Source organism: Plecotus auritus, assembly GCF_963455305.1.
Source record: "Plecotus auritus genome assembly, chromosome: 9".
In the NCBI taxonomy this organism is placed as follows: domain Eukaryota; kingdom Metazoa; phylum Chordata; class Mammalia; order Chiroptera; family Vespertilionidae; genus Plecotus; species Plecotus auritus.
In genome coordinates this window covers 140,094,671-140,107,410 of record NC_137783.1, presented here as the reverse complement: position 1 = coordinate 140,107,410, position 12,740 = coordinate 140,094,671, and the positions used below count along the sequence as shown (strand labels likewise).

General features: G+C 56.5%; 1 protein-coding gene across 2 annotated transcripts in view; it reads left to right on the top strand.

The window, feature by feature from the left end:
• CD82 (CD82 molecule) overlaps window positions 1-11,638 on the top strand; it is a 52,202-nt gene extending 40,564 nt beyond the window's left edge. The window contains exons 7-10 of one of the 2 annotated variants that reach the window (XM_080687946.1): window positions 7,053-7,154; window positions 9,706-9,924; window positions 10,168-10,251; window positions 10,745-11,638. In XM_080687946.1, the coding sequence (XP_080544072.1) occupies window positions 7,053-7,154; window positions 9,706-9,924; window positions 10,168-10,251; window positions 10,745-10,822 (483 nt within the window). In that variant the 3' untranslated portion in view covers window positions 10,823-11,638. The remainder of the gene's footprint in view (window positions 1-7,052; window positions 7,155-9,705; window positions 9,925-10,167; window positions 10,252-10,744) is intronic. The other variant, XM_080687947.1, reaches the window with a different exon arrangement.
• Window positions 11,639-12,740: the final 1,102 nt, after the last annotated feature.

The following is a 12,740-nucleotide window of genomic DNA, read 5'->3' as shown; positions in this document are numbered from 1 at the left end:
AGGATCGCCCCTCCTGACTCCAGGCTAGACTCTGTCCCCTTATTTGCCTCCTTCACCACCCCCAGACTTGACACCCCTCTCCCCTGGTCCCAGCCCCCTCCCCTTGGCCCACCTCCTCTCTGGAAGGCAAGGGAAATTTTCTGGCTTTTCTGGGGAAGTTCTGGCGCCACCCTATCGCCCAAGTTGGAACAAATGATTTATTTTTTCTTTCCCGACACATTGTAAATCCCAGCTAAAGACTAAACATGCCCTTGATGGTGTTTATTCCTGCAGATGAGGCCCAGCTGGGGAGGGGAGCTGGGAACCTGAAGGAAAGGCCTGTTCCAAGGAGGGGGGCTTCTCCCCCCTCTCCAGGCCCCCTGGGCAGGTGGGAGGGAAGGAACCCCTGGGCTGCCATCTGTCTTTCCTGCCCCTCGTTTCCAGCGGCCACTGTTTCCAGGGCAGAGCCGAGGGCAGCTGGGTCCTTGGACAAGGCATGTGGGCTCTCCAGCCTTGGGTTCCTCGATTATAAATCAGGAATAAACCTGTCTGGCCCCACCCCCACCCAGGTGCACCGACTGCAACGCGTTTGTAAAATACAGAGTGGTGGCCCAGCCTGACTCCAGAGTAAACCCACCCATGTTGGAAGCTCTGTGCTGAGACCCTCAGCACATTACCTAGCCTCTCTGTGCCTCAGTTGCCTTGTGTGTCAAATGGCAATAAGCAATTGTCTGCAATTCTGAAACCCCAAACCACTTTGAAATCGCTCCCCCCACAAAAAAAATAAAAAAAATTTGCAGCTCATTTGGTGGCAAAATGGACCTGAACCGAAGTGGGGCTCTTTGTGGCCTTTGTGTACCCCATTCAGGTGTCCCCCGGGAAATGGGAATGGGAGAGACTTTGGGCTGTGACACAGCCCGATTCCTTTGTGAAACTGGGGATCTCAGTGCCAGAGCATGTGGACCCCAAGAGCCACCTTCCAGGGATCCTCAAACTTTTTAAACAGGGGGCCAGTTCACTGTCCCTCAGACCATTGGAGGGCCGGACTATAGTTAAAAAAAAAAAACTATGAACAAATTCCTATGCGCACTGCGGGCCCGGGACGAGTCGGCTGCTAAGCAGGACAGGCAGCGGCACCTGGCGGGCCGGATAAATGTCCTCGGCGGGCCGCATGTGGCCCGAGGGCCGTAGTTTGAGGACGCCTGTATAGGCCGTGGTGAGGGTGAAGGGCGCTGACATGGGGGAGGGGCTCAGTGTAGTACTGGCCCCGAGCAGATGTTCGCTGGCATCATTGCAAGTGTTATTGCTGCTGTCACCATTATTAATTTCATTGATGCCTAATAAGGGCTCAATAAATGGCAGCTGTTCCTGTTGTTGTTGGTATCAATATTGATATTAGCAAGGACTGTGGGACCGGAAGTGTGAGGTTGAGATTCCCCTGGCTGCTTCCTTGCCTGTTTATCCAGCCTCCATTTAGTGGGCAAAGGGCAGGTCTGGGATTCAGGGACCCTGTGTTGTAGGGTGGGCTCTGCCACTGGTGGCTGTGTGTGTTTAGACAGGTTCCCTAGCCTCTCTGAGCCTCAGGTGACTGACAGTCTGGGGTTCTGATGTGTTCCCTGCAGGCAGTGGAGTGTGGGAGGAGGGGAGGAGGAAGGAAGTGGGCTGATAGTGCTGCCTATGACGTGCTGGGCACCGGGCTGACTGCACTCACGCAGTGCACACTTCTAACCTGCCCAGCAGCATGCACAGATGAAGTTGTTATATCAAGGGCTCAGGAGAAGGCCTGGAAGATGAGAGCTTGACGGGGGAGGGGCTCGCATGGTCTGGGTGGGAGCTGGGGGTGGGGGGTCAGGACACTGTCTGAGCCGACTGCCCTGGGGTCCTCAGAGGGTGTGGTCAGCAGAGCTGTGATCCTTCCTCCTCTCTCCCCGAGAAGCCCACATAGGCACCGGGCACACGTCCTAAGCACAGGCGGTGAAGCGGGTTCCTTGGGGACAATGCGAGTCTGGGAGATGCCTGCTCGCGGAGATGAAACTTCCCGGGGGACTAGTCTGGAGGCAGCTGGAGCGGGGCAGGGAGAGGGCGCCCTTTCTCGCCGCTTTAGGGAAGGAAGTATCCAGGCTGTCCCTCTGGGAAGGGATCACAGGGAAAGTGGGACAAAGACTTGCAGCACCTGCTGGGTGCCGGGTGGCTCCAGCGCAGGGCCTGCCCTCAGGACCTTCCGAGGTGACTGGGGACGTGGCGTGGCCTCCTGCTGAACTCGAGGTCTCTGGTTGTTTGGATTGCAGTGGAATTTCAGGAAAGACCCCGGTGGTCATTAAGAGTCAATATGCCATCCCTCCACATTAGCCACTGCAAAGGGTGCTTGTTTCCTCTCAGGACACCGGGGTGAAGCCTGGAAGCATTCAGCAACATGGCCTGTGAAACCCAGGGAGAAGACAGGAGAATGTAGCCATTATATTGCGCCTGTGGCACCCATTCTAAGGGGATTTGACAGGTTAGACCAGGGGTTGGGAACCTTTTTTCTGACAAGGGCCCTTAATATAATTCACTTTATATAAATTTATTAGAGGCTCAGTGCAAGAAATTCATGCACGGGTAGGGTCCCTAGGCCTGGCCAGTGATCAGGGCCGATGGAAGGGGGGGGGCCTTCTGGCTGTTGGCTGGGGCCTTCTGTCATTCCACGCCGCCCCCTGGTGGTCAGCGCACATCATAGCAAGCGATCGAACTCCTGGTCTCCCGGTTGAACTCCCGAGGGGACACTTTGCATATTAGCCTTTTATATATATAGATGTTGCTATGAAAAGAAGCTCCTAGATTTATTGAATTTCGAGTCCCACCTGCGGTTGCCTTAGCAGGGCAAGACCAAATGATTTCGTGGGCCTTATATGGCCCATGGGCAGGATGTCTCCTACCTCTGAGTTAGTATAAAGAGTGTGGGGAGAAGTCTGGACACCATCTCAAAGGGTGACCAAAGGAACCTAGAAACTTCCCCTGGAAAGAAGGGGGTAAGGGGAGACGTGGTCTGGTCTCGAATATCTGAAACATCATTGTCCTGGGAGAGAGCGGTTTGATCTGTTCCCCGTTGGGACTTGGGGAGGAAAAGGGAAGACGAGAACTAACACAAATGGTGGAAATCATTTGGGCTCAACTTAAAATGAATTGCTTCTGTCAAGAGGCCCTCAACCCTGTAGTGTGCTGTTTTGTGTGGTATTGAGTTCCCCATCAAAGGGAGCATTTAAGTAGAACCTGGAAAAGTACGAGAGGGATTCTTACATGTAGATGATACGCTGGACTCAAAGTTCTCTTCTAACTTAGCCTCTCTGTGAAAAGTCACACTACAGGGTGACATAAAAGCATAGCATTGGTGGGGAAAGGCGGGGAGGTGTCGATCCGGGGGACGGTGGAGACAGTGAGGGCTTGTTGTGGTTAAGATCTTGGGGTTCTGGAGCTGCACACATCAGGTTACAGTCATATCTTTGCTGCCTGCAGCTGTGTGACCTTGGGAAGTGGTTCTGACCCTGGGGGCCTCCGTCTGCCCTCCTGGAAATGGGAGGATGGTATTGGGCAGGACCAGAGCTGGCTTCTGAGGCACGTGACCTGGGCAGCCCCGCAGGGCCCCGCACGTAGAAGGGTCCTGTGCTCGGCCTGCTGCCCTGCTACTTCGAAATTCTTAGTCCTTTTTGAGCAAGGGCCCTGCATTTCCATCTCGCACTGGCTGTAAAGGTGCAGTTCTTCCTGGGCAGGACTCGATCGCCTGTGGCAGTGCCCCACGGAGAGTAGCCGGCCGGCCACAGGCTCAGCTGGGCCCAGGCATCCCGAGGCTGCCAGCAGGTCTCTCCCTCTCCCTCCTCCACTCTCTCTCCTCCATTGGCTCCCTTCTCAGGCGGGCTGTCCCCAGTGGAGCCCAAGGAGGCGGCCCTCCTCCCATCAGATTAGTAGAAAGAGAGAGCCTATGCGTGTGGCCATGGGACACATGCTCATCCCTAAGCACCCGCTGTTCCAACGATGTGGAAGGCATTAAAGTGGCAGCCTGGGTCTTTGCCTGCCCATAGCAGCAGGGGTGTGGGGTGGGGGGAGGCCTGCCAGGCACATGGATGGATTGAGGGGTGCTGACGCTTAAGGAAAGGGGCTGTTATTTCAAGAAGAAGGGAGAATGGGTGCAGGGCAGTCAGAAACCACAGAGGCAGCCTGCAGAGGCGAAGCGAGATGGTGAGCATCCTCTCACTCTATCTCCCTGCTCCTCCTTGTCTCAGGAGCAGCCTGGTTGCCAGGGTGACCTCCCTGGGCTCCCAACACAGCGTTGGGATTGGGATCCCAAGACATTAGCTGCCAGCTGAACCAGCCCCTGCGGCCGTGGTCGCTGTGGCTCAGCTGTGGCCTTCAGCCACATTCTGGGCTGGAGGATGATATGGTGTTTCCATGGAAACCACCCAGTGTCAGTGGAAAGCACGCAGTTCCCATCACCTTCTCATTTCAGGAGGGCCTGCAACAGGGAAGTCCAGGCTGCTGTGGCAACCACACTGGGGTGTAAATAGAGCCTGGGTCAGTGGGGAAAGGCCGTGAGAGGATGTGGGAGAGGTGGCTTTCCAAGCAAATGCCTCTGGGGAACCCCCTTCTTTCCTCACCTCAGAGATCATCCGTTCACTGGGGCAGAGGTGGGGAGCAGAGACGGTGGGGGCAGAAAGATACCAGATCTGCAGGTGGACAGCCCCAGCTATGTGGCAGAGGCCAACACTAGGCTTCTCTGGGCCCTTCTTAAAGGTGCTATGACCCACTTCAAGGTATAGCCATATGCTTAAAATGCCAGTAGAGTTGAATGGGTAAAAGCTTGGGTTTTTGAATCAGTTCAAACCTCAGCTATTGTACTTGTTGGCTGTGTGACTTTGAGCAAGTTAACGAATCTCTCAGCCTCGTTTTCTATCTCTGAAAGGAGGGAACAAGGTCCGTACCAGATGATAGGTCTGCTCTGGGGGTTGAAGTGAGATGCCGCATGAAAAGTGCTTAGCTCAGCCCTGGTGCAAAGCAAGCATTCGGCCCACATTAGCCACTGGGCTTGTTGTTACTGACCAGAAAGCGTGGTAAACTGTAGAGAGCTCTGGGCAGTAAACAAGAAGCAACATGCAAAGAGTTTTATCAAGAGGGAGAGGGCAGAGCGAGGTCCTCGGGCTGGTTTCCCCAGGTTAGTGACGGAGGCCCAGAAGCCAGGGCCGCAGGTCCATCCGGAGGATGTGGTTTCTCTGAACAGCAGGCACGGCTGCCTGTGGGGCGCTGGCGGAAGTCCCACGCACAGGGTTCAGAGCTAGGCTGTGAAAGCCCCTGCCTGGAAGCACCTGTCCCCTCTCCCTAATCCCCTTTTCTCAGGGACTGAGGGGCAGGTGTGCAGCTGTCCTCGGTGCCCCTGCGCCTCTCGGGCCCCTCACCCTGGGGTGACCACAACCAGCCTGTGCATGCTGAGCCAGGCCTTGGCAAGGTCCACGGGAGAGGCCAGGTGGGGCCAGGCCAGGGCTGGCTCCGGGGCCCCATCCACATGGGGCCGTTCTAGTCACTGGGGAAAGCCCTGTCCTCAGCCACCTGGGCTGGCTTCGGTTTGCTTCCCTTCGCTCAGCTGACTCGTTCCTGAAAAGCTGCTGTAGTGAGGTCCTCAGTTCAGAACCCCTGTGAGAGGCCTTTGGGGTGAATTCTTTGGATCCTGCACCCCTCATCTGCCTTATTTGTAAACCAGTGCTTCTCTGTGCATTTAGTGAAAAGCGGGTGTGCTTTTCTCTTCTTCATTGTGGGCCTCTGAATTCCTGAGCATGGCAAACAGCACTGCCAGGATGTGGATTCTGTGGGGCCCAGGGAAGGTGTGAGAGTGGACAGGGTGCGTGCATGAAGACTGTGGGTGCGTGCATGAGGACTGTGGGTGCATGCATGAGGACTGTGGGGTGCGTGCAGATAGAGGTGGTTATGAGGACTGTGGGGTGCGTGTATGAGGTCTGTGGGTGCATGCATGAGGACTATGTGGTGCGTGCATGAGGACTTCGGGGAGCGTGCAGATAGAGGTGGTTATGAGGACTGTGGGGTGCATGCATGAGGACTTGGGGTGCATGCAGATAGAGGTGGTTATGAGGACTATGGGGTGCATGCATGAGAACCTCGGGGTGCATGCATGAGGACTGTGGGGTACGTGCATGAGGACTTGGGGTGCATGCAGATAGAGGTGGTTATAAGAACTGTGGGGTGCATGCATGAGGACTGTGGGGTGTGTGCAGATAGCAGCAGTTCTGCACATGTTCCTTATTGTGGACACTGCACACCTACTCTGGCCAGGCTCACAGACACAGTCCCTGCTCCCACGGAGCTGACGTTCTCAGCGGGGAGAAGTGGCGGATGATAAATCCTGGAAACAAACGATCATGTCATGACAATGCTATGGAGAGAATACAAGACAAGGAGGGCCTGGGAGGGTGGGGGGAGGGGAGGGGCGCTATCCTGTAGCGTGGTCCAGGAAGGCCTGTCTGAGGAGGTGACGTTTGGGCAGAGCCCTGAAGGAAGTAAAGAAGGGAGTCATGTTGATGTTTGGGGGAAGAGGATTCTGGGTAGAATGACAGCGAGCGCAAAGGCCCTGAGGCAGGAGTGAGCCTAGTACAGAGACTGCTAGGAGACTGGTGGAATAGAAGCAGAGGAGGCAAGAACAGAAGGAACAAGGTCTGGGGAGAGCAGGAGACAGATGAGGCAGGGCCTTGTGGGCATTGAGAGGATGTTGGCATTTGTCCTGAGAGCTGCAGGGAGCGACTGGGAGGTTTTCAGCAGTGACATGGAAAGATTCACATTTAAAGGGTCCTGCGGCTGCTGAGTGCCGAATAGAATGCAGGGCAGGAGTTGTTGGTCCTGGCTGCACTGGGCATAGCGTGGTGACCGACAGGAAGTGCCAGGAAAGTGGTTGGAATAGACAATGAAATGCGGTGGCCCCGCGAGCATGTCCCCGGGCTCGGGGGTGAGGGAGGGGGAGAGGTGGTTTAAGTCTATGTGACCAGAGGTGGGCATGGGTTTCCAGAAATCAGACCTGACCCTGGCTCTCCTCTCTGCAGGTGAAGCAGGAGATGGGCAGCATCGTGACCAAGCTCATTCGGGACTACAAGGATGGGCAGGAGGACAGCCTGCAGCAGGGCTGGGACTACGTGCAGGCTCAGGTAAGCTGGGTGGGGAGGGGTGGCCAGCGTGAGGTTCCGGGCCTGTGGGTATCTGTGTGTCTGGGTCTGGTCGTCCGTGTGCCTGTATGCACCTGGCAGAATATGTTAGCGAGTTTGTGTGAGTGTGCATCTGATGGTGGCGGGGGGGCCTCCTGGCACACAGCTCCTTGCTCAGGGGCCCTGGGTCTTGGAGGCTGTCCCATGGCTCACAGTGCTCCCACCTGTGGCCAGAGAGCGGGGGGTCAGCTCTCGGCCCTCTCACCACAAGCCAGGCTGGCCAGTGTTGGGAGCTCTACCCTGGAAGTTAAGAAACGGGGTGCCAAGTCTGAATGGAGGCTACCTCTAGGGAGGAGCCCGTGGGAACTTCTGGGGTAAAAGGGATGTTCTAGTCATTGATCCAGGTGGTTATGCCGGCATGCATATAAAACTCACAGATTGAATTCGTGTACTTCAGTGTATGTGTATTCCACCTCAATTAAAGTGGGAGAGGCAGAGACCAATGACTGACTAACAGAATGAAGGACTACGTGACAGACAGACTGGCATGCTGACTGAATGACTGATGGAATAACTGACTGACTGAATAAATGACTGATTGACTGACTGACTGAATGAATGAATGGCCATCTGACTGGGCTCCCAGCCTGCCTTGGTGATGAGCCAATCATCACATACACATCGGCTCAGTGATCAGGTCCCGGCAGCCCCCTCTCTCGTGTGCCCTTGGCCAGGACCCCTCCTCTGGGCTGCAGCCTCCTCCTCTCTCCTGAGGACAGTGGGCACAGCAATCACATAGGACCTGCTGGCACCGATTGGCAGGAACGTCTGGCAACTGAGGAGGGACTTTGTCCAGGAGACGTGAGCACAGTCTTCTGAGCTGCGAAAAGGGGAGGGTGATGTTATCTGGCCTGAGTGCCTCACGGATTTCCTGGTGAGGCCCAGGTGAGGCCAGGTAGGAGGGCCTGGGTCACCTGGAGGGCTGGGTGCACACAGGAGGCTGTTGTCATCACACCATTAGTTTGACCCATAATTCCTGAGATGCTTTGCTCAGATTGGAGGGAGTCGCTGTCCCAGGATAAACAAGTGCCACCTTTCAAGGAGCCTGGGGGGAGCAGTGAGTCCCTTGGGAGCTGAGGAGCATCCCACCGGGGGAGGTAGTTGGCTGGTTGGGGGTTCCCTGCAGCTGTCAAGGCTCTAGATGATTCTGATGTCTGTCAGACACCACTTGGGAAGGTGGTCAAGAACGTAGACTGTGAGTCAGGCTCCCGATGACTGGGATACTAACTCTGCCCCTTCCTGGCCAGACCTTCTCTGAGCCTCAGTTTCCTCATCTGTAAAATGGGGCTATTGATCCATACTCATTTGGATATCTATAATATCATTCGTGGGATGAACTTTTAAAGCCCGTGGCACTTAGGCAGCACTTAGCACTTATGTGGTGTTTTATTCGCCATGCACAACCCCTGAGACACAGGGTGGGTGGTGGCTGGGTTCAGACCTCGGCACAAGGTCCTGGAGAGGCGGGCTCCGCCTGGCGCAGTAGAAGGCCAAGGAAAGCCGCCTCCTTTTGTGGGCGGGTCTCCGAGGTGCCAACCTTTCTGCCAGAGAGAAGGCCGACAGGCAACTACCACGTAAAAAGTACAACCTGAAGCCCCAGAACACCCGAGATGCTTGGCACGCCCCCTGCTGGCGACCGGGCTGCTTGGCAAGGGGCTCATCACTGAGATGGGAAGGAAGCAGGCGAGGAACTGACCATGTGCTGGGCACGGTGGCACGCAGCTCGCCCAGCTCACCCATGCAGCTCATTTAGTCCTCCCAGGGATCCTAGCATAGTGGCTATTGCCATCCCATTCTCCAGGCGAGGAGTCGAGCCCAGAGAAAGGCAGCGGCTTGCCCATGCACGGGACAGGGCCAGGATTAGAAAGGAGCCCTGCCCCCACTCTGCTCTGCCTTCCTGGGGTATTTCCAGCATGGGCCCAGCCCCTGGCAGTGGAACTGGCCTTTCCTGAGCAATTACTGTGCTCTCCAGACCTGTGCTGGGCGCTCCGCCTGCCTCGTCCCGTTTAGTCCTAGTAACAGGGAGTTAGAAAACGTATTACCCCTTTTTGCAGATGAGGAAACTGAGGTCAGTACTTTGACCAAAGTTGAGCAGCTGGTAGGTGGCAGAGCTGGGATTTGAACTCAGGAGCCTGACTCCAGACCCCACACTCTTAGCTGAATGCCATCTGCCCTCCTACTTGTCCCCACACCTGTGTTCTGCCTTTCAACCTGAACTTCCCTCCTGTTCCGCTTCATATTTTTGCTGGTCCTGATTTTTTTCCTTCTTACTGTTTAGCAGTTTATGGTATGCGTTTCCCGAAAGCCCCTTTAAATTCTTCGTGGCTCACAGAAGCCCAAGCGAAACTTATATTCGAGTCCTGGACGTGTGGCTGGGACCGGGGAGAGCTAGAAGTAGCAGATCTGAGCCTCTTCCCAGGCGGCCCCACCTCTGCCAGGAGGGCAGCCTGCCTGATGGGCATGGGCATGAGCATCCTGTCCCCTCTCTGCCCAGGGCAAGTGCTGTGGCTGGGTCAACTTCTACAACTGGACAGAAAATGCTGAGCTCATGAATCGCACCACCGTCACCTACCCCTGCTCCTGCGAGAAGGGGAAGGACGATAGTCCCCTCATGAAGAAGGGCTTCTGCAAGGCTTCCGACGGCAATAGGACCCTGAGTGACAACGAGACCCAGGGTGGCAACAGTCCCGAGCAGTGGCCTGTGTACCAGGAGGTACGTAGAGGCCTGTGGGGTCGAGGGGCTGGGCTCCCGCTCCATCCTTTCGCCTTCCTTCACTTAGTTATTCCTGCCTTTGATCCATTTGTCTGTCTGTCAGTTGTACCTTCCTCACCTATTCACTAATATATCTATTCAAGATACACACAGACCCCTCTGGGCTGGGGTGGCCCCCAGTGGTTCTGCATGATGGGGTGAGGCGCGTGACGTGGGTGACGTGGCTGTGTTCTTCCCTCGCAGGGCTGCATGGAGAAGGTGCAGTCGTGGCTGCAGGACAACCTGGGCACCATCCTAGGCGTGTGTGTGGGCGTTGCTGTCATTGAGGTTCGTGTCCCCTCCCTGCAGCCCTCCCCATGCTTTGTCCCCGTGGATTGTCCCTGCTGTGCTGATGTCCTGGGGGAGGCCCTGTGGCAAGCCTGGCCTGAGCACTGTCCCGCCCTGGCCCTCTGCCACCTGAATCTCAGGCTGGTCACGAGGCCATAGCTGAGGAATCTCTCTCTCTCTCTCTCTCTCTCTCTCTCAACCTTTTATTGATTTCAGAGAGGAAGGGAGAGGGAGAGAGAGAGAAACATCAATGATGGGAGAGAATCATCGATAGGCTGCCTCCTGCACGTCCCCCCAGCCCACCCTGGAATGGAGCCTGTAACCTGGGCATGTGCCCTGACCGGGAAATGAACCGTGGTCTGGTTCATAGGTTGATGCTCGGGCGAGGGTCCCCTTACTCCCTGTGTGTGGACCTGGACAGTGGGGTGCTGCCCTAGGGCCTCAGGGGGCTGGGCAGCCCACCTCCGCTGACTCTCGCCCTCTCCCTCAACAGCTCCTGGGGATGCTCCTGTCCATCTGCTTGTGCCGGAACGTGCACTCCGAAGACTACAGCAAGGTCCCCAAGTACTGAGGCAGCTGCTGTCCCCACCTCCCTGCCTGTCCCCCAACCTCAGGGCTCCCAGGGTGTCCCTGGCTCCCTCCTCCCGGCCCGCCTCCCACCTCACTGCCAAGGCACCTGTGCGCCCTGTGCTGCTGGAAGTGGGGTGCTGTCTGGGGCCTGGACCCCTCCCTGCCTTTCTGCCTCCAGCCTTGAGTCCGGCTGGCTGCGCTGTGGCTCCTCCGCTCGCTGCCCGCCAGGGTTCTCTGAGCAACTCAACGAAAACCCTCCCTGCAGCATTTCTGCGCAGGTGGGCTGGGTTTCTACCTGCCTCGGGGGATGTATATATTGTAAGGGGGAAAGTGTATTAAAAATGGGGGGGGGGTAGATAAGGCACCCTGGGCTGTCAGGGGACTACCCACTGCGTGGGTCAACTGTTTTTCCACTATAAGGCTTATACCTTGGCTTTCATATTTTCATTAAAGGTTGTGGGAAAGGGGAGGCTTTACCTGACGTTAGGGATGGCACCCCTCCCCAGGCCTGACCCAGCCCCACCCAGGCAGCTCCGATCGGCCTGGGCCACCTCGTGGGAGCAAGGCCTAGATGGGCCAGGCTGAAGGGGGCTTGGCCTGGCCCTGGGCTGCTTAGGGAATCATAGGGGTGCGTCCTCGGGATGTGGCACAGAGCTGGCCCTGCGTTCCCAGAACCTGAGCTGTTCAGGAGTGGGTGGGTGAGGCTGTGCTTTGTAGGGCGAGGAGGGCTCCGTGCGCCGCTCTGTAAAGCACGCCGCTCTGTAAACACGCTGCATATCTGAAGACTGACTATTAAAGAGGATTTGTAAGAATCTGGTCTGACTTGGGGATGCTGCGTCCTGGGCCCCGGAGGACCAGAGGGGGGAGAATGGGTGTGAGTGGAGTCGCTGGGTCTGCAGGGAAGCGTGGTGGCACCCACTACTGTCCCCAGGGCAGGGGCCCTTTCTTGGCATCTCTGGCCCCCTCTTCGGCCCGGTGTCTTGGTCCATCTGCCTGGCTGCCCATGTGGCTGGAATTTGATTTGTATATCGAAACAGGTGTAGATTGTACCTCTAGGTTCCTGCCTCTGAGACCAGGTGGCCCCAGAAGGTACAGAAAGTGGACTGGTGAGGGAGGGGTCAGTGAGGCCGCAGGACAAGCCTGGCCTCTGTCTGAGCATCTGGTTTTGACAAAGGAAGGAAGCATTTTTGTGTTAAAGAAATGTGATGGCGTAAGATGTGCAGAATTCAGGAGCTTTCACAATGCAACGTTGACCTTGAAGGAAGCCCCTACTTGTACACAGAGGGAGACCCGGCACTCCCCAGGCCTGGCTCCGTGAGCCTGCACAGTGACTGTGAGGCATGTCCCGGGAGGTCCCTCTCCGCTGAGATGGGTGTGGAAGTCGGGGAAAAGGTTGACATAGGAGGACACTTGCCCCACCATCTTCTCTCCAACTTCTTGGGGCCCTGGAAGAGGCAGAGGGGTTGCGGGGGAGGGACTTGCCTCCCTACCTTAGGGCAGGAAGGGCAACGGATGGGAAGTATTCCAGAAGAATCCACCAGGTGGCGCTGCTGCCCCAGCCTAGGAGCCAGGGCTTGTCCTGGTTCAGTGGTCGGCAAACCGCGGCTCGCGAGCCACATGCGGCTCTTTGGCCCCTTGAGTGTGGCTCTTCCACAAAATACCACGTGCGGGCGCGCGCACGTACAGTGCGATTGAAACTTCGTGGCCCGTGCGCAGAAGTCGGTTTTCGGCTCTCAAAAGAAATTTCAATCGTTGTACTGTTGATATTTGGCTCTGTTGACTAACGAGTTTGCCGACCACTGTCCTGGTTACTGCAGGTCCCTCACCAGCCCCAGGCCTGCGGTCTCTCCTTCCAGTGGGAGCACTGGTGGAATGCAGATTCCAGGGCCTGGGAATTCTGATGCAGCCGTTCTGAGCCG